Source organism: Lissotriton vulgaris, chromosome 11 (assembly GCF_964263255.1).
Source record: "Lissotriton vulgaris chromosome 11, aLisVul1.2, whole genome shotgun sequence".
Lineage (NCBI taxonomy): Eukaryota > Metazoa > Chordata > Amphibia > Caudata > Salamandridae > Lissotriton > Lissotriton vulgaris.
Window position 1 is genome coordinate 1,030,076,509 of NC_141699.1, and position 26,981 is coordinate 1,030,103,489.

Here is a 26,981-nt window from a genome sequence, read left to right on the forward strand (position 1 = left end):
AATACCCCTGTACCTCAAAACCCAAACCCAGCCCTAAAACCTAAAAATACCCCTGTACCCCAAAAACCAAACCCAGCCCTAAAACCTAAAAATACCCCTGTACCCCAAAAACCAAACTCAGCCCTAAAACCCAAAAATACCCCTGTACCCCACAAACCAAACCCAGCACTAAAACCTAAAAATACCCCTGTACCTCAAAACCCAAACCCAGCCCTAAAACCTAAAAATACCCCTGTACCCCAAAAACCAAACCCAGCCCTAAAACCTAAAATACCCCAAAATTACTTAAAATAATATTTTAATATTTTATATTAATTTTAATATTAATTAAATTAATAAAATAATGTAAAATAAAATTAAATAAAAATTATATACATACCTATACTTACGATGTAATGGCATGCGTTGTAATAGTATCTGCTATGTAATGCCATGCGTTGTAATGGCATGCATTGTAATGGTTTTTGCGTTGTAAAAGTTGCGTTGTAGTGGTAGTGCGATGTAAAAGTTGCGTTGTAACGGTGATGCACCCTTGACCATCTTCATCTCTCAATCCATGGGCGCTCCAATGTAATTAAAATGACAATATTCCCGAAATTCCTATATTTATTCCATTCTATTCCCATAGAATTTCCTACACGTTGTATCTCAAGCCCTGAAAGGGCATGCTCAAGTTTTCTGTGGGGCTATCACAAAGCGCGGAGGGCGACAAAGTCGTTAATACTCCCCAGACTAAGGTGGGGGGGGGGTATGCCCTCTCTGTTGTTGTATCACTGGGCTGCACTTTTACAACATATGGGTCCACTAATATCTGCTGGGAATACTCGGGTGCCAGAGCATTCAAGACCCTCAATATTTGAGCTACTTCTTGGAGAGACCGCTTGTAATCGCTTGGTTAGTAAACATCGAACCAAGCTATTACAAGAGAGTTACATTTAAGGTCATATATTCGGCCTTTTCGGTCTGGAAAAAATCCACAGACGATTCAAAATTCCACATATCAACGCATATACTCCTCTTATTTCAAGTAGTCTCTTGCCCATGTTTTTTCAGGACTCAATTACTTTTGTTTGGGGCACCCTGGGGATTAAGGTTTTGGGGGACCTCTTTTTGGGGATCAACGTGCTTTTTTTTCTGACCTTCAAACTAAGTTTGGTCTCCCCACAAGTCATTTTTTCAAATTTCTACAACTTAGGAGCTTTCCATAACAGCAGGTAACAACTAGAACAGACATGTTTGAAAGTATTCCATTAGTTGGGCTTATAGAAACGAAATCTAGGATAGGGGCCAAATATCAAACCCTTATCTCTGAGTTACCTGATGATTTAATTGCTCATAATGATAAATGGGACAGGAAATTTGCTCACGGAGGAACTGACCTAGGTATTCCCTTGGAATTGGCTGATCAGATGTTAATTACTGGTAGTCTGCGGTCTCAATTTTATATGTCCGCTTTTGATTTGTATTACACACCATCGAAAGTTGCTAAATGGTCTAATCATCAAGGGAATTCATGCAGTGGGTGTGGTGCCCAGGCCGCAGACACAGTACATATGTTTTTTTCTTGCTCCAAGCTAGCTAATTATATAAAAGATGTTGAGCGATTTCTTGTTCAAATTACTGGCAAAGCCTTAATTCTTAAACCAGCTTGGGTGATCCTAGGCTCTGACCAATCACAAAAGGATCTTTCTCGTAGTAAGCATAAGCAAGGTTTCCTGTTTATTGCAATGTCAATTTTTAGAGCATGCATAACTTTACACTAGATTAGTCCGGATCCCCCCACTTTTTGTAACTGGAGGGCTCGTCTGTTGGCAACATATAACATGGAATCAGCTGGGTATAGAGTTTAGGCATGGGCGGAAAATCCGTTCCGCTCGCGGATTTTGCGGATTTTCGGGAAATCCGCAATCCGCGAGATTCGCGAATCTCCCGCAAAATCCGCAAATCCGCGAGCAGCGGATTTTGCTCGCACTGCTCGCACTGTTCGCGTGAGTTCGCGCCCCGTGAATAAGTGCAAAATTGCAGAAATACGATCTTAGCAAAACTGAAAGTAACTACTTACCAGGTTCAAAAGTTCAGGCTCATCATTAGTAGCCATTTCCTGTAGTGCTTCCTGAGGGGCCCCTCCAGAGTTCAGTTGCCAGTTGAAACTATTATGTGACCCTGCTCTGAACCTCAGAATAGTTACACATATGCCACAAAGGTCCTGAATTACAGCTAAGGGAGACAAGCAGGAGCCAGGCTGGAAGTTAAAATCCATTAATCAGCCCCTAATTCATTATTGTCAGTTGGGGCAGGGCAGGTGTTGTAACTAATTTTGCAACAATGAAAGCACTTAGCAAGTGCAAAAGATCACTAATCAGGGCGCACTAAGGAAGCAGGTGCCAGCTAAAAAAATATTCTGTGACACATTAATCAGCCCCAAATTAATTCAGGTCACTTGAGGCAGGGAAGGTGTGCTTTGCTTTGCCGAAAATAATGTACACTGGACAACCAGAGGGTGTGGTGATGAAACAGAGGGTGGCATGGGTGGGCCAGAGGGTGGCATGAGTAGTCAGAGAGTGGCAGTGGTGACAGAGAGTGGCAGTGATGAAGAAGAGTGTCCCAAACAGGCTGGACACGTAGAAACAACAAGTTCGCAAAACTTGCGACCCGACAGGTAAGTTCGCAAATTGCGAAATTGTAAAAACCCTCGCGAACTGGCAGAAACACGGGCGAACACAAAAAAAAAAAAATCCGCAAATTCGCGGGAATTCGCGGATTTTGCGGATTGCGAATCCGCAAATCCGCAAAATTCGCGAACGCGAGATCCGCAAAATTCGCTCATCTCTAATAGAGTTAAAGGTTGCAAAAGACAGGAACTGGGCCGCAGAATTTGGGCCCCTATTTCGGCTTGGATTGGATAAGTGGAGTTGTCTGTTCGTTTTTTTTTTGTGTATACTCTTTACCCGCCTGTTGTCATTTTCTTTTTTCCTTTTTTGAATTATCTTATATCAAATCATTTTGTTTAACTTCTTGATTATGTATTGTCATAACTTTCTGATATAAAGACTTAATAAAGCTTTAAAAAAAATAAGGACAAGGTGATTTATACCTATATAAGGGCATGAATCAGGAAAATTGCACTAGGGTCTTAAATGCTATGAAACAGCCTGACATTGCATGTGTAATCATACATTCTTTTGATTTTCTATACTCGTTTTGGGAAACATCCTTTATCATGCAGTCATAACCACGATCTGCCTTTGCAATGAAGTCACTATCCCGACTGTGACGTAACCATGCGTTCCTTTACCACACAAGTTGTTACAGTGACTTGCTTTAGTGGGTGCATTGTTGGACTGGCGTTGGATTTTAAGTTCAATTCTTCCCTACTGTTGCATAGACTGGAGTAGGAATAGTAAGTTATACAATACCAGAGTCCAGCGCCCCCCTAAGGTAAGTCATTGTAATAACTTGTGTGCTAATGGAACACGTGGTAATATCGCAGTCAGGGTGGAAAATGCTTTGTGAAGGCATGTGTGGTAAATGCATGCGAGTTCCTTCATATATCCACTAGTTTTTGATTGTGCTGCAGTTGTATTAGCCCACATAAGAGATTCCATTGCTCATTACTGATTTGTGTCAAATACAGGAGAAAAGGGCATTGCAATGTGTGTGTGAGTAGTGTGCAACCATACCCCGAATTATAATGTTAAAGCTCCCTCGAGCATCTGGCTGACGAGCCTGGGACCCCGCACCTGTGCGCCTGAGTGGTACTAAACCTGGTAATATTTGGCAGCCACCGGCAACCCCTGAAGATGGCCTAATCCCTGCTGATGAGGGGTAAATACCCCGAAGCACGTGTACAGGGATGGCAAAGAGAGCGAAGATAGCAGGGAATCGAAAGATGATGCATCGCGGAACACGAACTACATTTACCACAGTCCTTAGGGGCGATCCCACTGGTGTGTGAGTAGTGTGCGACCCCACCCCAAATTGAAATGTTGAAGCTCCCTCGAGCAGCTGGCTGACGAGCCTGGGACCCAGCACCTGCGCGCCTGAGTGGTACTAAACCTGGTAATATTTGGCAGCCCCCGGCAACCCCAGAAGATGGCCTAATCCCTGCTGATGAGGGGTAAATACCCCGAAACACGTGTACAGGGATGGCGAAGAGAGCAAAGATAGCAGGGAATCGAAAGAAGATACATCGCGGAACACGAACTACATTTACCACAGTCCTTAGGGGCGATCCCGCTGGTGTGTGAGTAGTGTGCGACCCCACCCCGAATTGTAATGTTAAAGCTCCCTCGAGCAGCTGGCTGACGAGCCTGGGACCCTGCACCTGCGCGTCTGAGTGGTACTAAACCTGGTAATATTTGGCAGCCACCGGCAACACCAGAAGATGGCCTAATCCCTGCTGATGAGGGGTAAATACCCCGAAACACGTACACAGGGATGGCGAAGAGAGCGAAGATAGCAAGGAATCGAAAGAAGATGCATCGCGGAACACAAACTACATTTACCACAGTCCTTAGGGGCGATCCCGCTGGTGTGTGAGTAGTGTGCGACCCCACCCCGAATTTTAGTGAAGTTGGTTTTAACATTCTGTGTTTGAAAATACCACTTCTTGAGAGTAGGTATTTTCTTGTCTCACCATCCAAACCTGCCTCTGCTAGGTTTTGTATTCCTTGTCTGGAGTTTGAGTGACAGGGGCTGAGGGTTTCCAGGAGACAGTGTGAGTCAGCCCAGTGCTGAATCGAGAGATCTGCAACTAGATGGGAGGGAGGAGGTGCACCTGGGACCTGAATAGGGCAATGCCTTCTCTCCACAATGCTGGCTCCACCTCCTGTGGTGCGTCTGATGTCCCTGCCCTGCACTGTGAAAGGAAAGAAGGAGTCATGTAAACAGAGTGCTCCAGGACTGACCAGAACTGGTTTGTACTAGGCAAAAGTCTCTCTGCCTTCAGAGAACAAAGAGAAACTGTGTATAAAAGAGGGGACCCAAACCCCAGAGAATTTGTTCACTTATGGATAACAAGAGGACACCTTTGCTGAGGAGTGGAACCAGAGAGACTGAGGAGAGAATATCCCTAAGCTGAAGTGCTGCTTGGGGGATTGGCCTGAAGTGGTTGCCTGACCGCCAAAGAAAGCAGAGAGGAACGTTGTGTACTTTCATCATCTTGTAAGGATCTCCAAGGGCTTGAGAAAAGAGCTTGCCTCCTGCTGAAGTCTCAGAGACAACAGACTTCACCCACCAGCTTCCCAAGAATTCTTTTGAAGTGCCTGCAGTTGTGCAGGACTTTTTGAGGAACTGCGCATCGCAAAGTGCTGGAAGCGCGACTCACGAGCAAGAAGCGTGATGCCGAACTGCCGCTGCAGCTTCACAACCCGCGAGCGCTCGCACCGCCAAAGAAGAGGATCGACGTCACAGAAGACGCCGCTGCATCACCGGGAAGCATATCGCAGGGCCTGTTGTGGCCCCCAAGAACCACTGAGTCATCGCAGGGTCCCTGAAGTGCCTCGCATCGCCAGAGAGAGGATCGACATCGTAGCACACTCCGCCGCATCACCAGGAAGCATGTTGCAGGGCCAGGCGCGGCTCGCATCAGTGTCGAAGCACCTCGCATCGCCAGAGAAGAGGAACTACATCGCAGCAGATGTTGCTGTATCACCGGAAAGCGTGTCACAGGGCCTGCCGAGGCTCACATCCTTGCCAACGCACCGCGCATCAGCGAAGAAGAGGATCGACGTTGCAGCAGACGCCACCGCATCGCCGGGAAGCATGTCGCAGGGCCTGTCGCGGTCCGCATCAAGAGGAAGACAACATCTTTATTTCTTTGCACCAAAACTTCATCCCACTCAAAGTGATGAATTTAAGATCTAAAGATAACTAAGCTGATTTTACCATTTTAAGTTGCAGTATTGTGGATTTTTGTCGTTTGTGGTCTTGTGTTAAATCTATATAAAAGATACCTATTATTCATATACAACTTGTGTGGTGTCCATCTGTAGTGTTGTTACTTGATTGCTGTATGTGTTCACAAAAACTTTACACACTGCCTCTGAGATAAACCTGTCTGCTCGTGCTAAGCTACCAAGGGGGTGAGCAGGGGTTATTTTAGGAGTGTACCCCATTACCCTGACTAGACGCAATGGTCCCTATTTTGTACCTACCTATGCCAACTGGAGACTCCCAAATCTAACAACCATATTTTAGGGGAGTGAGCTTAAGCACTTTAGCACTGTTTAGCAGTGGTAAAGTGCATAGAATTCATATGGCCAACAAAAACAAATTCAGCAAAAAGTGGAGAAAAAAAGACAAAGTTTGGGGGTTACCCTGCTGAGAGGGCCAGGTCCAACATTATATATTTATCATGGTTGTACCCCCTCATTCTACCAGATTGTTAAATGTAGCATGTATGAGAGTGCTTAGGAAACCCTAAAGGTTGTAGGGTGCTTCAGGGGGTTGGCGGCAGTCAGTGCTTGCCCTCACCCATCTCCTTGCATGCTTGCCCTGCTGCTATCATTCCGCCTCTCTCCAGAACCATTTATAAAGCCAAGTACAGCCATCGGGCAGGAAGGAGGAGATGAAAATACCTATGTAGACCAGTTCAAACAGGCTCATACCCTGTGTGAACTTCCATGGGTAACACCAACACAAAGTAAAAGCCAATCTGCAGACCAGTGGCTTACGTATAGCCCCCCTAAGCCCCCATGGTGCAATGGGCACCTGAGTTCCAAGGGTCCCCCTTGGGCACTGTGCAAGTGCAGCGGGCCCTATGCATGAGAGCTCCTGACTGGGTCCGGAGCATGGGGGACCCCTCCATGTACTTTGCAAGGGGGCCACCTCAAGTTTCGTTACACCACTGCTGGATACATATTAAAGGGAAGAAGGATGCCCAACAAATCATCTGCATATTCTCCTTTGGTGACTTTTTCACTTCAATAGATCCAAACAATTGTGTAGAGAAAGATGGTTCTCAGAGACAAAAAAATAGCCAGTCTCCCCTGCAATGAGAAGGACTGTACCCTGGCAATTTAGGAAGAAGCTCTGCTGCTGAAGGTCCCAGTGAACATGCATAGAAGCTTCCATTTTCAGCCAGATCCTAAGTTAAGCAGCCAGCAAGTTACTGTGAGATGGTCAAATGTGGCAAGCTTGTCAAGACCTGTATTGGCACCCAGCGTAACTTACATTCCTCATACAACCGGTTCCAGAAACCGGTGAGCTTAATCTGGCTAAGGCTACTGGTGCAGCCTTTTGAGCAGGATGATCACAATGGGCTGTGATGCCTGCATTCATGGCACTTCTTCCTTGCTTGATGAGAAGGTGATTCTGGAATGCCTGCAACCTTCATTCAGCTAATTCCTATTGTGACTAACCATTTTGTCAGCATGTGCCCTGCATCTTAAATTTGTCATTCGGTTATCAGTAGTCAATGTCCATATGAGATTTTGTTACACCTTACATTTCTTCAACCCTTTCCTGCTCCTCTACTGGTGCCCCAGTAATACCTATAGCATATATTATTCACTGTGTGTTATGACACAGCTGTCTCTGCAACGGACCACCATGTGAGCCTGTGTGCTAAAACCTGCACCTGTCCTTCCACAACTGAGATACATTCTAGCCTGTGAACTGCGCTTCAGATCTGCTTCTGCAGAACCATGCTCCCATTCCCCCCCATATTAGCCAGCTCTGAGGAGTAGGCCAGTGTAATCACCCTTCCTGCTGTTTATTCTCACATCTGGCCTGGACTCACATGGCCCATCATCCGTGGTCCTGTAACTGTGCAACATCTGGCAATGCGCAAGGTCCGCACTCAAGTGTGGCTACTTGAAGGTGCCCAAAAATACTTTAAAGAACTGAATCAGGTATCAAACTGTACCCTTGTTAACTTTTCCAGCATACACTGTGCATAGCTAACAGGCATAGAGCAGCTTGATTATAATAAACCTTGATCTGAATAGTAAGTACAAGAGAACTGTTGATATGCTTTCCGAAAAAAATGCTTATGGAAGAAAACATCTGAAGGTTCCTGTGCAAGTCAACTCAATAATAATAATAATAATACTAAAAGTCAAATTTTCTACAAAAGAATATCAAGGTTTGGGCATTATACCTATTGTGAACTACACATGTGCTGCTGGCTAGATATGCTGCACCAAACCACAATCCAAGAGCAAGCATTCCCAGTTAAACAGTGATACCACTTGAAAGTCCAAGCCTAAATATAGTACTTGGCAAATCAGTGAGCTTGCAGTTGCACCTGGTATTGTGGTTTTAAGGACTGTAGTTATAAGGTTTACAAGCATTGCCTAACTGCTTTTGAGGTAAGGAGGCCCTGATGAACTGGCAACATTTTTGGAAGGCAGTGAAGAACTTCAGACAAGCTCTAACAGCTCTGCATAAATTATAAACCATTTAAATTAATTGCTCTTAAGTACTTAGGGCCTGATTTAGAGTTTAATGGAGAAGGTACAATAAACCCTTCCATATGACATCAAAGAAGCCTACTCTGGCTCCATTGCTGACATACACTTCCAATGCCCGAACGGAGTACGGACTGTCGGAAGTTTACTTATAACACCATCCACCCTATTTAGAGAACATCATGTTATTTATTTTATTTGTGGTTTGTCACCTCCAGGTGAGGGTCAGTCAAAAACGATTATAATGACCCGCCCACACCCTTGGTGAAATCTTCTATAGCGTGTGGGCCATTCTTTTTTTGGCTTTGAAATTTTGTTTTTAGAAAAGCAAAAACTTGTTAAAAGTTCGATGGGAGGGCATCTTCTTTGATGGAGCTGTGCATCAAACTTTTAACCCAGTCGCAGGAACCATGACAGCAGTTTTGCAAATGATTAGAGATGTCCACAGGGTCTCTAAATGCATTGCTCGGATGGAGTAAAGACAGTACTTGCACCCTAGAACATGCGAAGCACACCTTCCTTGAAGTTAAGTTGGAGAGTATGACCACATATGAGTTGAGTATGTAGTGTAGCATCACAAGGGCAAATAAAGTGACACACATACAATTAAACGGTACAAAAGGGGGTGGTGATGGACGGAGCATCTGAATCAATCAAACACTCACACCCAGTCAAAAGATCTGGGTTTAATCCATCACCGTTCTTTAGCCCACTCTGCCACCCCAGTTCAGACCTGGCTATATGCAAATCAGTCTGACCCTGTGCCTCATGGGAACAGTCCAGCCCGAACTGCCAAGCCATGTCTTCCCTGGACCGGAAACAAGCTTCCGAGGACCGGTTTCTGGCATTCCAGCCGTCTTCAGCCCGGCTTGCTTGAATCCAGTGGCAAAGTGAGCAAGGGACTCACGTCTGAGCATACCCTGCCACACTTATGGTGGCCAAAAGCGGTACAAAAGGGGGTGGTGATGGACGGAGCATCTGAATCAATCAAACACTCACACCCAGTCAAAAGTCTGTGTTTGATTGATTCAGATGCTCCGTCCATCACCACCCCCTTTTGCACCACACATACAATTAAAAACACAGGTCTAGGCTATATCATCCAACATACTTGGTATACCATATTATCCAAGAATTATTTTCTGCATGATTCTAGCTGGTACCAACAAATCCAGGGTACAGCAATGGGTTCCAGATTTGCTTCCGCTTATGCCGGGCTCTTTATGGGCTGGTTTGAGCGGGAGCACGCCTGGGGACGACATGCTGCTAGATGGTCAGAACATGTAATCTTTTGGGGCAGGTACATTGATGATGTCATCATGTTTTGGGATGGGCCTGCCCCTGACCTTCTGTCCTACTATGAATACTTGAATGACAATCCATTCAATGTATGGTTCACCATGAACTCTAGTAAGAAAGAAATTGACTTCCTTGATGTGACATTTTTCATAGAAAATAACAATATACAGAGTCGAACACACAGGAAAACGACTGCCTGTAATAGTACCCTACAGTTCCAAAGTTCGCATCCAAAGCATGTTATTAACAACATCCCCTATGGGGAAATGGTTCAGATGCAAAGAAACTACAGTACTGAAGCTACATTTCTTAGAAACATCAGGGAAACTGAAGAAAGATTTTTGCAGAGTAGCTACCCCGTAGAAACATTGAATAAAGCACATGAAAAGGTACTCAAAGTGACAAGAAAGGCTACTCTGACTCCTAAACCACCAAAAAGATCGCAGAAAGCCCCAATCTCCTTCATCACGCAATTCACTGATGAAAGCAGTAGGGTCTATAATACTCTTAGGAAACACTGGCACCTATTGACAGACATACCAAGTCTATGGAGCGTTTTGACTACAAACCCTAAGGTCACATACAAACGTGGAGTGAATCTCAGGAACATGTTATACCCTAGCTATGTTACGAGTGAGAAAAAATCTTGTTGGTTAAATACCGTGACTAAAGGATTTTACACCAGCAGAGGATTTAACATGTGCCCGTTAGGGAGAGACAAAACTAAAGAATTTGGTTTTAACACCAAGCGCAAATACCATATTAATCACTTAATAAATTGTAACACCAAATATGTGATTTATATCTTGGGCTGCTCCTGTGATAAAATCTATGTAAAAACAAAGAGTGGGTGGCGCACTGCTTGAGAATCGTATTTTCACCTTGAAGAAAATTTCTTTAGAAAACTAAGTAGGTCGGGTGCTCCACCAGGTGACGTGTCCGTCCTAGGCACGTCTATTAGACAAATTCTGGTAATGTGTCACCATGAGTGCATGGTGTCATCCCTGAGTACTGATTCAGAAAAGGGGGTGGTGATGAACAGAGTGTCTGAATTAAGCAGACCACTCTTACCCAGTCCAAAGATCAGGGCTTGATCCATCACCGTTATTTATCTCACTGCACCATCCCAGCTCAGAACCTGGCTATATGCAAATCAGTCTGTCCCTGGCCCACTGCATCATGGGAACAGGGCAGACTAAACTACCAAGCCAATTCTTCACCAGAAAGGAGACAAGCTACCGGGGACCGGTTTCTGGCATTTCAGCCGTCTTCGGCCCGGCTTGCTTGAATCCTGATGGTGCAGTGAGAAAGGGACTCATGTCTGAGTATACCCTGCCACACCTATAGTGGCCAAAATCGATTCAGAAAAGGGGGTGGTGATGAACAGAGTGTCTGAATTAAGCAGACCACTCTTACCCAGTCCAAAGATCAGGGCTTGATCCATCACCGTTATTTATCTCACTGCACCATCCCAGCTCAGAACCTGGCTATATGCAAATCAGTCTGTCCCTGGCCCAGTGCATCATGGGAACAGGGCAGACTAAACTACCAAGCCAATTCTTCACCAGAAAGGAGACAAGCTACCGGGGTCCCTTGTTGTTTAATTATTTTGTCCACCATAAGAGTGGAAGGGTATACTCAGATGTGAGTCCCTTGCTCATTGCACCATCAGGATTCAAGCAAGCCGGGCCGAAGACGGCTGTAATGCCAGAAACCGGTCCTCGGAAGCTTGTTTCCTTCCCAGTGAAAGAATTGGCTTTGTAGTTTGGTTTGCCCTGTTCCCATCATGCACTGGGACAGGAACAGACTAATTTGCATATAGCCAGGTTCTGAGCTGGGATGGTGCAGTGAGCTAAAAACGGTGTTGGATCTAGCCCTGATCTCTTGACTGGATGAGAGTATTCTGCTTAATTCAGAAACTCTGTCCATCACCACCCCTTGTTGTTTAATTACTTTGTCCACCATAAGCGTGGAAGGGTATACTCAGATGTGAGTCCCTTGCTCATTGCACCATCAGGATTCAAGCAAGCCGGGCCGAAGACGGCTGTAATGCCAGAAACCGGTCCCCGGAAGCTTGTTTCCTTCCCAGTGAAAGAATTGGCTTTGTAGTTTGGTTTGCCCTGTTCCCATCATGCACTGGGACAGGAACAGACTAATTTGCATATAGCCAGGTTCTGAGCTGGGATGGTGCAGTGAGCTAAGAAACGGTGTTGGATCTAGCCCTGATCTCTTGACTGGGTGAGAGTATTCTGCTTAATTCAGAAACTCTGCCCATCACCACCCCTTGTTGTTTAATTATCCCTGAGTACTGGACACTCCTTGGGTTCTTGTAAGACAAGACTCCTGGTTTAGTTTTGAGATTTTTTACTCGTTCATTTATTCACATCATCATTGTACTTCATGATAACATTACGCAACTTCAAATCGCTGTTTCAATTATTCCAATTATTCATGAACACATAGAGACCGCCACACCGACGACCGAAGCCGAAGATCACAACACACTGAAAGCTCCCAGATGAAGGGCACGTTTGGCCCGAAATGCATTGGAGCAATCGGATGTATATATGTGTTCATGAATAATTGGAATAATTGAAACAGCGATTTGAACTTGCGTAATGTTATCATGAAGTACAATGATGATGTGAATAAATGAACGAGTAAAAAATCGCAAAACTAAACCAGGAGTCTTGTCTTACAAGAACCCAAGGAGTGCCCAGTACTCAGGGATGACACCATGCACTCATGGTGACACATTACCAGAATACAATCTATGTAGGTAGCACAAAAAGAGCCTTAAAATTAAGAATCCAAGAACATGTTAGAGCACGTCGCAATGGGGATTTCAAATACCCTTGGACATTCCATATGCGGGAAAAGCACACACCAGATGAGGATCTTTGGCTTATGGGAATAGATCATGTACTTGTCCACTCAAGGGGTGGTAACCGGTAACTCAAATTAAGAAAAAAAGAGGCCGGATGGATATGTAAATTACGGAGCGTAGAGCTAGGACATAACAATGATGATGAGATGCATTATTTTCTATCCTGATCATGCTATATGCATGCTTTAATAACTGTCCCAACATATTCACTCAGTCCAAATGTGGCCCCTGCATTGAGATCTTTTGAATCCTACTAGGAAAATGTTGGTTCCTTTTGAATTAAATGTCTTTCTTGCTGTAATGATATTTATAGATCTGACTGTTCAAATTTTGGTTTCTCATTAGTGTCGACATCTACGTATCACATTGTGTCAGTTATCAATATTATTATTTTGTCCTTTTGTCCGTGTAAGACTTATGAATGTTATTAATCTCGTTTGAGTCCAGATTTTTATGTCCTAATTTCAAATTAGTATTTTGTCATTTGATTTGTTTTAATGTACATCTCTCACTTAATTTGTTGAAAAATATCTTTTTCGATCTTCCTTCTGAGCCAAAATGTGTCTCATGTTTAGTTTGGACAATGACACTTGTTATTGATAATTTAATATCCGTCACTACGGATAAATATAGTATACATGCGCTTTCTGGGCTTTCTACCTGCAACTCGAGAGGAGCCAGACTCGTGCTGTGTGCTTCCCTGCTTCCTGGTATTTCAAGCAACTGTTCGCGACACCCGCTCCGCGGGTGCCGCTCACTGCCTTCTTGCCCTGTCCTCCCTGGTGTGAGCGGCTCCACAGTCCGTGGAGAGTAACGCGCTCCCAGGTTGAGGCTTGCATCATCTGATTGTGCGTGGAGCCTACCGGGGGACTGCGAGGTCCAGCAGCCTCAGCTGCACACAGCTGCTGCCTCTTCCCCCGGCGGCCACGCCCCCAGCCTCCGCAAATAACTTCACCTGGGCTTCTGGCTGCCTGGCGCTTTCTGGGCTTTCTACCTGCAACTCGAGAGGAGCCAGACTCGTGCTGTGTGCTTCCCTGCTTCCTGGTATTTCAAGCAACTGTTCGCGACACCCGCTCCGCGGGTGCCGCTCACTGCCTTCTTGCCCTGTCCTCCCTGGTGTGAGCGGCTCCACAGTCCGTGGAGAGTAACGCGCTCCCAGGTTGAGGCTTGCATCATCTGATTGTGCGTGGAGCCTACCGGGGGACTGCGAGGTCCAGCAGCCTCAGCTGCACACAGCTGCTGCCTCTTCCCCCGGCGGCCACGCCCCCAGCCTCCGCAAATAACTTCACCTGGGCTTCTGGCTGCCTGGCGCTTTCTGGGCTTTCTACCTGCAACTCGAGAGGAGCCAGACTCGTGCTGTGTGCTTCCCTGCTTCCTGGTATTTCAAGCAACTGTTCGCGACACCCGCTCCGCGGGTGCCGCTCACTGCCTTCTTGCCCTGTCCTCCCTGGTGTGAGCGGCTCCACAGTCCGTGGAGAGTAACGCGCTCCCAGGTTGAGGCTTGCATCATCTGATTGTGCGTGGAGCCTACCGGGGGACTGCGAGGTCCAGCAGCCTCAGCTGCACACAGCTGCTGCCTCTTCCCCCGGCGGCCACGCCCCCAGCCTCCGCAAATAACTTCACCTGGGCTTCTGGCTGCCTGGCGCTTTCTGGGCTTTCTACCTGCAACTCGAGAGGAGCCAGACTCGTGCTGTGTGCTTCCCTGCTTCCTGGTATTTCAAGCAACTGTTCGCGACACCCGCTCCGCGGGTGCCGCTCACTGCCTTCTTGCCCTGTCCTCCCTGGTGTGAGCGGCTCCACAGTCCGTGGAGAGTAACGCGCTCCCAGGTTGAGGCTTGCATCATCTGATTGTGCGTGGAGCCTACCGGGGGACTGCGAGGTCCAGCAGCCTCAGCTGCACACAGCTGCTGCCTCTTCCCCCGGTGGCCACGCCCCCAACCTCCTCCTTCTTATCTGCCCTCAGATCTACCGCGACGCGGGACGCGCGCGGGACGCAGCTCGGGGCGAAGCCCGGGCAAAGGGCGGGCCGTCTGTGGCCGTCCGGGACGACCGAGGACGGGACGGGCCACCCCATTTACGCTTGGCTACAGAGGTACTACCAAATCTATACTTCGTAACCAATATATGATCACTTCTAAATTCTTGATAGAATCTTTTCTAATACACATCAGAAATATAGATCCTATCAAACAGATAAAATCAACTGCGGCCAATATATTGTCAATTTGACCTCTGATCCCAAATATGAGGGCTATAAAAAAACTCCGTTCACGAACAATTTATTTGAAGCGTATGGGGACTGAAACCGCTGTTAGAAAGACGGCTGCCAACTCATTGAAACCTGGCCAAATCTCAAGTACTCCAGCTATAAACACCTACTTTTCCACCCTTTCGAAGAGAAAAACTATATCTTCACTTTCAATTGAAAATCAAAATAAATTAGAATCACCTATAAATAAGGAAAAATACGATTCTTTACCTCTCTTCGTCCAGAGTACTGACTATCGAGGACGCACAAAATCAGAAAGTAACCTGGCAATTATTTCTTTCACAGGGAAAGATCAAAATATTCCCGTGGAAACGGCCCAAATAACCCCCACAACTCCAATAAGTAAAAAGGATTATGAGCTACCCTCTGATGTGTTTACGAGTATGAATACGAAGCAAGAACAAGAAAAATCTGAAATAACATTGAGTCAAATACATCCTTTAACCAGTTCACCGGAAAAATCCCCTATCCTATATCCTAACCAGGCCAACTTTACTGATCCAATTTTTTCACACTTAACCTTTGGAAATATCACTTCTCCTATCTCAAAGGCGCTTTTTACATTGCAAGAAATTCTGGAATCAGTGCTCACTCATCTTGGCCAAATTCTTGCTAATTCCGATGACACTTTGGACGTGCAAATAGGAATATTGAAATACCTAGTCGAGGAAAAAAAGAAAGGAATTCAAAATAATTACATATCAAAAAAATCTGATCCACTTGAAACATTAAAAGATGAAGACTCTCAAAATAACGTTAATACAACTTTAAAACAGCGAGAAGCTAGTACACAAACAAACAACATAGCTAAAACTGTGACTAAAACAAATGAGTTAAGAAAGAAGAACAAACCTCTTATCACATATTCTCTAAATCTCTAAAAAAATTGTTTAAAGAAGAATCGGAATCCATTACTGGAAACACTAACAAGCATTTTTCTATTTTTTCGTACAAAGAGTCTAATAACAAGCAGGACCAGGGTATTATGGATAACAAAGCAGAGCCATTGGGCGTTACCGTTGAACAGAAAAATAGTCAACAAGATCAATCTGAAAAAAGAAATGAGAAGGAAAATGATAGGGGGAAGAAGAGAAAACCACTAAGGAGAATACAAAGGAAAAAAGGAAATAAACTGAAATTTCAAAAATTCACTCCCAAAATCTTGATGAATTCTTCAGAAATTCAAAAATCTCCGCTGTTAACACATTTGAACCCAAAAGCTGAAGAATTCTGTCCAGTGGTAGAATATAAAACAACAGATCAAAACACTAAGGCTGCTGAAGAAGCGAATATTATTATTACGCAACCATGGGAAGGAATTATATCCAAACACTTAATCATTGAGGAACTGTTTCCTACTGACAAGATGCCACTTAACCGCGGTAGAATATTGAACCTTTTACAAGAAATGCCATCACTGACCTCACTGACAAGTAACGAAATCGATTTAGTTCTCTTTCCTAATAATGAGAATAAGAAACTAGCACAAGTCTCCTTTTTTTCGCCAGTTCTACCTGGAATCATACTCAGGGAGAAGGAAATCCTTCATAAAAATGGTTATGATGTTATTTCCATAGTGGAGCCCATACCTACCAACAATTTAAACAAAGGTACCTTGGGACAAAATAACCGAAGGAATGAAATTAATAGTACACTCTGGGGAGAAACAGCTTCAAATTCCACAAGAAAAGACTCGCTAAAAATACAAGTAAAGGAAGGAGAGAGGTCAGTATGGTCCAGGGAATTAAGACCTACCGATAATGAGAATACGACAAAATCTTGGGCATGGTTATCTGAAACCCTAAACAGTAAAAAAATTGTTAAACCTCAAAAAAATCAAGTTTAGCAAAGGTATGACGCTACTGTCCTGGAACTTGGCTGGGAAGATGGACAATAAAATGAAGTATGTAACAGAAAGCCTCCCTGACATTATAGGTTTACAGGAAACATGGAATACTAAACCTTTTATTCAAAAAGGATACTATGTATTTGAAACCCTGGCAAAAAGTTCTAGAAGGGGCCATGCTAAAGGCGGTTTAGCAATCTTATTAAAAGAAGATTATTCTTGGTCGCAAGAAATAATTAATACAAAGACGGATAATTTACAATGTTTAAAGGTATCTCTTAAATCCCAAATATCACCCACTCTTTTACTACTCTTCAACATCTATGCGCCTCCCAGTAGTAACTGCGATCTGTTGTTTGAACACCTAATGGAGACCATCTCTCAAATCATTGAAGAACAACCCAACATGCCTTTTATTATAATGGGAGATATGAATGCAAAAATGTCTAACTGCGAAATAAAGAAATGGGCTCTCCTCTTAAATGAAGAATCCTTGGAAACATCACTCCCCGTACTCCCAAAAGGAATGAAATCTGATAGGAGAGGTCGCGCATTATTATCATTTCTCCCAAGAATAAACGGGACTATTTTAAATGGTAATATACATGGCGATAAACCAGCATCGTACACGAGGCAGGGTAATGGATCTCCCTCTATCCTTGACTATTTCATATGTGGGATCGGCGAAAAAGATCGAATGAGTCAACTATCAATCACATTCAATGAGGAAAGTGACCATGCTATTCTATGTCTATCAACTGAATGGATTCTACAAACTACTTTCCAGTATCAGCCGATATTTCATCAAACTACACTGGAAGTAAATGCAACGAGGGGCCGTATTTACTGGGGGTCAGAAAACTTGGACCATGTGAGGCTATTGGTCTCTCAAACGAATTTGTTGACTACTACATATTCAGCCGATCTTATAAAGAACTTTGACTGCATATTAAATAAGCTGAAATATGTACTACAAAGTAAGTTAGATCAAACAAAATTAAGGAAAAGTAAACAAAGTAGTAATCATAAAAATTCAAACAAACCAGTTGTAAAACAAATCAACAGGCTGATACGTGCCCAGTTTTTGAACTTCTCACCTACAAATAAAAAGAAAATTAATAGATTAAAAAACCAAATAAGACGAGAAAAAACTAAACAGAAAAAAATGAAGCAGGACACCAATTGGATTGAAATCCAAGAAGCAGCCAAACAAAAAAACCAGCGCAAATATTGGGCCCTGATTGCAATAATGACTGGAACCAAGAAAAAGTTAGAATCAACTCCTGTTACTGAAGAGGACTGGGAAATTTACCTCCGAGAGCTTTATAGTCCAAACAGGTTGATTAATAATGGCGAAGCTGAAGTACAAGGTCCGGGAAAGAGTGACGAAAAAATCAATAAAACGTCGGCCGTGTCTGTCTCTAAAATCATAAGATGGGCAAAAAGTACTGGCGCATCGGGACCCGATCAGATACCTATCAAGGCATACCAAACTGACCACAAAGAATGGGGACGGCTACTTTCGCCACTATTTAATTATATAATCGATAGTGGCAAAATGCCAACCTCCTGGAAGGGGAGTATAATCATCCCGATCTACAAAAAAGGAAAAAGAAGCATCCCGGGAAACTATAGGCAAATTGCCCTCATGGATGCTGTCGGCAAGATCTTCGCTGCAGAAATATTGGACAGGTTAAAAACTTGGGCATTTTCCCTGGGTTTAATCCCTATGTTTCAGTCTGGATTTCGTCCAAACCATGCAGTGACTGACAATGTAGCTATTCTTCAAACAATTCTGAACAAATATGTATCAGGGAAAAAGCAAACCATCTATGCAGCGTTCATAGACTACTCGACGGCCTTCGATCGAGTAGACAGACCGACCCTGTGGTCAAAACTGAGAAAAATGGGCATACCAGAACAGCTACTGCTCTTAATAGTGAATCTTCACAGCGACACTTGGTGCCGTATACAAATGGGGAGTGATAAAGGTCTATCAAGGGTAATTTTCACATCAAATGGTTTAAAACAAGGGTGCCTCTTGGCTCCAATATTATTTTCTTTGTACTTAAGTGATTTACCAAGTAATTTACAACAATGTTTAAGTACGTCGCCAAAGATAGCCAACGAGTATATTCATTCCCTGCTGTATGCGGACGACATTGTCCTGTTTGATCTAACACCATTTGGACTTCAAAATCTTCTAGACACTTTACATCAGTACTCCAAGAAAAATTTCCTAATTCCAAATATTAGTAAGACCAAAGTGGTTGCTTTCTCTAACCAAAAGAAAAGGGTGAGATATGAATGGAAGTTGGGAGGGGAGAAAGTAGAGCAGGTAAAGGAATATACTTACTTGGGCAGAATTTTTTCGCAAAATATGAGTAACAAGAGTCAAATTGATCATTTAAAAAGGAAAAGTGACCTACATGCTGGGGCATTGTCCCGCCTATATTCTGCTACTGGACATAGGCACTTTTCGGCACTGATTCAAGTTTATCGAGCGAAGATTCCGCCAGTTGTCTCATATGCTTCGGAATACATTCCTATTTATCAATGGACATACATGAACTTAATTGAAGGTAAAATACTAAAAAACTTACTGAAGTTCTCTACATCTACTCCAGTACAGGTGTTGAGACTGGAATGCAACATCAGGAGTGCCTACGCTACGGCTGTAGCTAGTATCATAAGGTGGGCTTATAATCTTCTCCACTCTAAGGAAGGCACTCTCCGAAGTTTACTAAAAATCGAGACATTTAACATCGGTTCCACCAATCTCACTTTTTTAAAAAATATGCGAGAGGCTCTTCAGCTTGCTAAAATTAATGTAGAAATATTGTCTACATGGTCTCCAGCCCAACTCAAACTATTTTTAAAAAAATTCACCCCTAAATTGAGCTATGACACTGACCATTCACATTGTGTTAGTTTATCCTTGTATAAAACCTATGTAGACTCCCATGAATATAAGCAATACCTACCATATCTAGACTATACCCTCATACACGGTGCAAGACGCGCAATTATGATGCTGCGTCTAGGAATCCTTCCTGTACTAACTTTTACCTCTACCTGGAGATCAGAAAAGACAGCTTTATGTTCCTTTTGTCAGGGGGGCAGTCAGAATTTGGAACATCTTCTTTTTATATGTCCTAATACAGTAATTGTGAAAGCAAGGTTATCATGTCTTATACCCATTTATCGATCATGTAGGATCGTAAACTCAAAGGACCTTTTATTAATTTGTAAAAATCCCCCAAACGAATATGTTTGCTATAAAATTTTTAAGTTTTTGAAAATTTCACTAAAAATGTATTAAATGTGAATGTATATTGTATATATTTTATTTTGTGGTCCTCAATCGAGTACCGAAACAAATAAAAAATTTTGACTTTTGACTTTGTATACATGTTCACACCTTATTTATATAATTTTTCATGTCTCTTCTTTTGCTCATATTTCTTTGTGTCCCTATACTCTTTGCTATACTGTCTCCTCCCGAAAAGGTCACTTCCCTTGCCTTCCAACTCTATTTTGGCTGGCCACATATGAATCACTAACATATTATGATTCACGCTTATCGAGAAATCGTTCTTAAATTGACATGTCCATATTTTTTCTTGTTTGACTCCCCATCATGCCAAGCTGTATCATGCCCCTTATCTAGTCTCCTGGGCTACATACTACTTCCTTCTGATATTTCGAAATGGCCGCGTCATTCCTGTCATGCGCATGTGATTTAATCTCTAATGAGTGTTAAACTTCCTCACCGTTATTGATTGGCTCAATTTTGGTGTATAAAATACTCTTTATATCTTTCTTTAAAATTGATCATTTGACCTCTTGTGCCTCTTATATTGTGCCACTTAAGATTTATGATACTATGCCATATATATTATACCTACAGTATTACAGAGCATTGTGGAGACTTGACCACTAGCATATGTATTGTTTATTTAGATCCGGAGTTACCCCTTCCGGGCAGGTCATGATGGTGGCGATTTTAGGAGCCGTTTTTCATGTGATTTTACGTCAGTGACTCTTTGACCTTCGGGATGTGGGGCTTGTCTCCAGTACTAGTATACCACTTCCGACTTTGCCGTTCCAATATGGCCGCCATTTTCCCTCATGCTCTCACGATACCTGATTCCCCTCCAGGTGTGGCGTCCATGATGATCGTGTTCGTCTGGCCGGGATCATTTTTTACGGTAAGCGGGGCTCTCACGCTGTTGTTTTACTTTTGAATTGGGAACCCTGGGGGGGCTGGGGCCACTTTTCTTGTTCATTGTATTACGATGGTTGAACTTTATTTTAGGTTCACCTATGGAATAGAAATATTGGGGGATGGGGCGATTTCCTTTTCTTTCAGTTCTTTTAGGCATGATATTTATCCTGTGTAACTTTTGGAGTACTCAGCTCAGTTCGATCGGAGTAGCATAAGACGAGTCTCCAAACAGTACTTGTATTAATGTTTCTATTTTAACCATTTTGCAACAGCTGTTTCTATTAGTGAGTTAGGTAACTGTATTCCACTATCTCATTCTCGATTTACATAATCATATTGGTCTCCTTCTCTTTCTTTTTTTGCATAAAAAGAGCCATTTGGTAATGCCTGATAGGGCTTTTACCCACTAAAGGATATATACCTCTAAGATAATTCTCTGAGGTAAGAAGAACTGGGCTTTCTTTATCATCTGGACTTAACTTCTTAATGTCACTTTAGCAAAAAAATGTTTGGGCAAACTAGGTCGCTTCGGTTGTAAAAGGCTATATGTAAGATTGGGGGATTTAGATGTGTTTATATCTTTAACCATGTTACAAGCTGGTCTTATTCCTTTCCCCATCTAGAATCACTTAACGCTGTCGCGACCTCCTTATTCATTCGACATCCAGGTGATAATATCATAGGATCATCCGTTCAGACCTGTCGTAGTAACTACCCTAGCCCTTCACTTGTTATGTAAGTATTAGACCCCCATCCGACCCTTGGCATGCATTCACCTAGTGTTACATATGCCATAGCTTCATATATGTATTATGGTTGATTCCTTTAGAGCCTTGGACTTATATCCTTACAAGCAACAACGGAAGGTGAAATGATAAATCTTCAGTGAAGAGCCCTTCTATATTTTCTATCCAATCCATGCACTGATAATGTAAGTAATAAGACCCCTCTCTGTTCCTCTGCGAGTATTCCCAAATTGTCATACTTGCCGTTTATCTCATTTATGCTTTGTGGTTGGTTCTTGTAGAGAATTTTTGACCCATACTCTTACAAGTATCATCGGAAGGGGAATCCATAATTCTTCGCCGAAGAGCCCCTCTTTCGCAGTGGTGCTTCTACTAGAATCTTTCTCTTGCTCATAATTTGGCCTTCTCCTTTAAATTTAAGGTATTCTTGGAGTCACATGAACTACTCTGGCACTAACTCTATTCGTCAGACACAATTTTGACCTTGGATTCTGTTGTTCCATTGTTTTATAGATTTAAATGGGGGATCTGATACCAAGGCATTAGATGCATCTTCTGTAGAGATATGAATTACCACTTCTAAACTGGTAGGTACATCACAGATCTATTTTAAATTTCTCTTTAAACAATGGTTGCATCTGCTCACCTCGTTTTGCTTCACACTAATATATCTATTAGTGTCTTGATGAGCAGTATATATATATATTTTTTTTCTTTCTTCTGAGTAATTAATCACTAGATCCTGATTATGTACATAATGATGTACATTACCCTTTTTGGTACATAAAGAACACACCAGGAATATACTCCCTTGAGTGTACAGACATAGGACTCTCATGTTTCCTGTTTTCTAACTTACTTCCTGTTCTCCCTTTGATATTTTCCAATGCTGAATCTTTATACTTCTTTATCATATAGGATATAGTAATGCGGTATAAACTATCCTACAACTTAACATAATGTTATAGGAAATTAGACCCTTGCACATAGCTCCTGAATGTGCTGCCTAAGAGACCTCCACATTTAATTTTGTTTAATAGTTTGATCAAATAATTTGGCATACCAAGTATGTTGACTGATATAGCCTAGACCTGTGTTTTTAATTGTATGTTTGTCACTGTATTTGTCATTGTGATGGACATTATTTTAAATGTATGTATATATGTTTGTGTTTAAACAGCCCTGAAGAAATCCCCGGTTGGGACGAAACGCGTCGGCTGTACTGTGTTTTTCTACGTCACAAAAGAATAAAGGAATCAAAACTGAAGACCATTTCTTATGTTATTATTTGAATTAGAATTTTTTGTCCTGCTGATACTCTGCGGTGCACCTTTGCTTTTGTTTATATTGTCAAGTTCCTGTTGGAACTAACATTGTGACAGTGGTTGTCAATCAGTGTGCACGCATTCCCTAAACATTGATAACAAGGGAACTTTACTATATTAGTAATTTTTTGGTTAGGTGCTGTCTCAAAGAAGGTTTCACTGTCTTTTGTGTTCTGATTTGAATAAGGCGTAATTAGTGGCTGTACTAATGAGATCAAACACACCTATCATGAGACCATGCCCAAGACTTCTATGGACCTAAATCCTTCAGAAGATTATCCCATAAATTCACTGCGGTTAATTTTTTATTTCTATTTCATTTTGTCTACTATCCACATTCCTGATCCTGTTGTTAAACATTGTCCCTTAGATAGTGCTGCGTTGGTGCTTTGTAGACGTGAGTTAGAAATATAGCTGTAGAAGACGAAGGAAGACAGAGTGGAGCTAAGCTACATGATAAGTGACTAGTAGTAAAGAGCAAAGCTAAGAAGCAAGAAATTAAGTTGGAGATGAAGATGACCAGTGATGATCTAGGTAAATCTGGGAAGAAGTAAATAGAGAGACGAGGTTTGCTGTTCTTTGCATGTCTGTTGAGTATCTGAGTCCCACCTCTTGAACATTTAGATGGTGGCTTGTCTGCGGCTGATTGTCCACAAACTCAAAGAACTGGTGGGGGTCACAGTGGAGAGCTGTGCAAAGATCCAATGATTCCTCGTATCTCTTTTCTCTTCTTATCTAACTCCACCTTGGCACTTGTTTCTTGCTTCTCCAACTGCATGACTTTGTATTTCTGATGCCTTTTACCAACCTCCTGCACCCTTCCCCCAAAATCACCTCTACACCAGGAAGGCAAGTGTTTGTGAGATATGTGTGATTGATTCAATTAGTTTATTTTTGATGAGTTTCATGGCATTTGTTTTACCTTATTATGACAGTGAATCATATGAATGCTGAAATGCTCGTGTTCTCTATGGTTTGGTTAGGATAACATTCTCTGTGAAGACATGCAACAGAACTTTATTTTAAAGTGTGGATTTTAGTGTACGTGTAGACTTACATGTCTTCACCCCCTAACTCAGGGGGTGGAGCTTCTCACAGGTTTATGGCTGTAAAGATACAAATCTACTGGTTAATTTTCAGACTTAGGTGCAAATAAATGAAATGCGTATTAAAAATTTATTCATTTCAATATATTCACGGTACTTATAAATAATATTTTAAACATTGAAAAAAATGCAACCCTCACTAACATTTTTATTTTATATGTAGTAACGTTTGATAAAGGTTCTTTGTTAAATTGATTTAACTTACTGACATTTTTAAATAACAGTTTCAAATGAGGGATGGGTGAAAAATTCCATGCAGCCGGCGGAGTTAGCAGAGGTTTTGCCTACGTGCAGAGTTACGGCGAAATTCCGGCAACCGCTTTGCAGCAGAGTTTTTCTTGCACGTGGCTCAGCAACGTTAAGTTGGCAAGCGAGAATTTGCAGGTGCTAGCATGATTTTTGAGCGCTAGAACAGCTCCCAGCAAGATTTCTCAACGTGGGCAGTTGCAGCAGGTAGCTACCATTAGCGTTGAGAAAGGTGCGGCTCTGGTAAGAAGTCTACTTGAGCTGCAGAAAGAAGCAGCGACCTCTGGCGTGCCATGTGGTGCCATTTGTGCTGATTTTACAGTGTGGAACATGCTCCCAGCGCTTCAAATCTGTGCGAGCAGTGCAACGTTCTGAATTCTGCCCACTGGCGGAACTCTGTTGAATTTTGAGGTGTTTTTATGTCACTCAGCAGAGTTTTGCAGAGTGAAACTCCACAAGGTCCACCCACCCCTGGTTTAATTTATTTGTATTATTAGATATTAAAACAATAAAAAATGTAATATTACATATGTATATAAAAACTTAAACAATAATGTAAAAATGATTCATTCAATTGTAAATATTGCAGACACCCATACAAATCAAAACATAAAAAGTGAATTTAAAAAACAGATGGCTAATCCCACTTTTAAAACGAATCGTCCCACAATGAAAGACACATCATAACGGATTGCATCTCCTAAACGCACATCACACAACAACAAACAACACACATGTAGGTAATGTTAGGTTCCAAAACATCTTCCAATACAAGGAGAAAAGGTCTCTATTTTCATGCTTCCAGGAGTAATATTTGTGTTATGTTCTTTAGGCGGTACTGGTTTCTCTATTCTCTTCTATTTGCAGTTCTACATAGTGTAGGTAAAGATCTACATATACACCATATAAAACTACATTTGGGTGACATATGCCTAAAATATGCCTGCCAATTTTCTAATAGTAGCTTGACAGGAGCATTTTGCATAGTACATGCTCCCACCCGCTCAAGCAAAGGCATAAATGTGAACATGTAGGAAGAAGCACCCCTAATGAACTGTCTGAGTTAGTTTTGGTAAAATATCAATAGTATGAATTGTGAAATGTCTATTCAAGAGGAATTAGACAAGTGGTGAATGGCGTTGTTTCATTCCTTTGAAGAATAGTGTAAAACGAGGGGCGTAAAAGTTGGGCGTCTCTTATATGATGTCAACCCCAGTTTTGAAAAGGTGAGGTTCATAGACGAAACGTGCATTAACTAATCATGGTAATGTTATTTTAGTGATATAGGGAGGAAGCCAATGAATGAGTGATATTCCAGATACAATAGGTTAGAAAAAATAATAGAAAGTACTCCTCTAACCTTATATAAATACCAGTGATGGGTTATCTAGTCCCTACTGCCTCTTGCAAGGTTTTGCAGCAGCATTGCAGTGCTGTAAATTTGCATTCAAGAGGAAATAGAAAAGGCTCATAAAACACAAGCGGCTAATTAAAACATCCACACTCTATATAACAAAAAGTTAAACATTGAGGTCCAGTCTTGTTAATTAGAAGTGCATTTATTCTTGTTGCATTATTTCATTTGACTTTTACTTAGGCTGTGGCAATAAGGATGCAATGTGGGATACCCGATGCTTGGGCTCTGCTGGGCATCCTGGTGAATTTGAAGGGACCACAGGGAAAGGCTGAGGCTCTGGATCCTTAAATCGATCTAAACCTGCAGGACAACCAGTTGGAGCACTGGGAGAGGGGTCGGGAATAGTTGGAACAGGAAAAACATCAGACTCATTCTCCATATAAATAAGCTGCACTGACCCAACAGGCCCTGCAGGTGTGGGAGGCATTGGCTTTGATCCAGTGTGTTCTTCTGATGAGCTGCCATGATGTTTGTGACCACCATTGGGAGGACCACACCCATGCTCTTGCCCATGCCCTTTTCCATGCCCTCTTCCATGCTTTTTGCTGTCCCTTTCTCCATGTCTATGCCCATGCGGTTCACTATGCCTTTTCCCATCTTTGCTTTCATGACTGTGAGCTGGACTTTCCTCCTGATGGTTTCTGTCTTCTGAATGGGTATGGTTGTGCCCATGAGGATGATGCTTATGGCCTGGTCCATGCTTATGGCCATGTCTGTGACCATGCCTATGAGATCTACGCCCACATCCCCGGTGCCGATGATGAGGATCGGGCTACGAAAAAACAGATAAAAGCATGTTAAACAAAATAAAGATTTTATTGTAAGGTGTTTATAGGAATCTGTGCAGTTCTTAGTGGAATTACATTTTTAGTTTAAAAACTCACCTTAAAAATCAAATAAATAATATGAATGTCTTCTCATGCATTAGGCATACATTTATGATTTTTTGATTTTCTGCATCGGGTTCAGTGTGCTTCATGCACATCAGAGGATGTCATGAACACCATGGCACAGCCTGGTCTTAAATCATAATATTGAGTTGTTTGACATTGCCATGATAAGCCTCTGTCAGGGTTCAAATGATGGTGGATGTTGAAATGATCTCTCGTGTTTTTCTATGCTTAGATTTATGGCATTGTTTATGGTGGACAACCTATGATTGGAGGTTCCAGTATACGAATACTACCATTGAAGAAATATG

The 26,981-nt window shown here is 42.5% G+C and overlaps 1 protein-coding gene across 2 annotated transcripts in view; it reads right to left on the reverse strand.

Annotated features, from left to right (window-relative positions):
• LOC147684011 (fetuin-B-like) overlaps window positions 1–26,981 on the reverse strand; it is a 130,822-nt gene that overhangs the window by 69,182 nt on the left and 34,659 nt on the right. The window contains exon 7 of one of the 2 annotated variants that reach the window (XM_086944354.1): window positions 25,902–26,552. The exons of the other annotated variant lie outside the window; for it this stretch is intronic. Coding sequence (XP_086800480.1) covers window positions 25,953–26,552 — 600 coding nt within the window. The 3' untranslated portion in view covers window positions 25,902–25,952. Of the gene's footprint in view, window positions 1–25,901; window positions 26,553–26,981 lie in introns of those variants that run through there. 2 annotated transcript variants of the gene reach the window in all.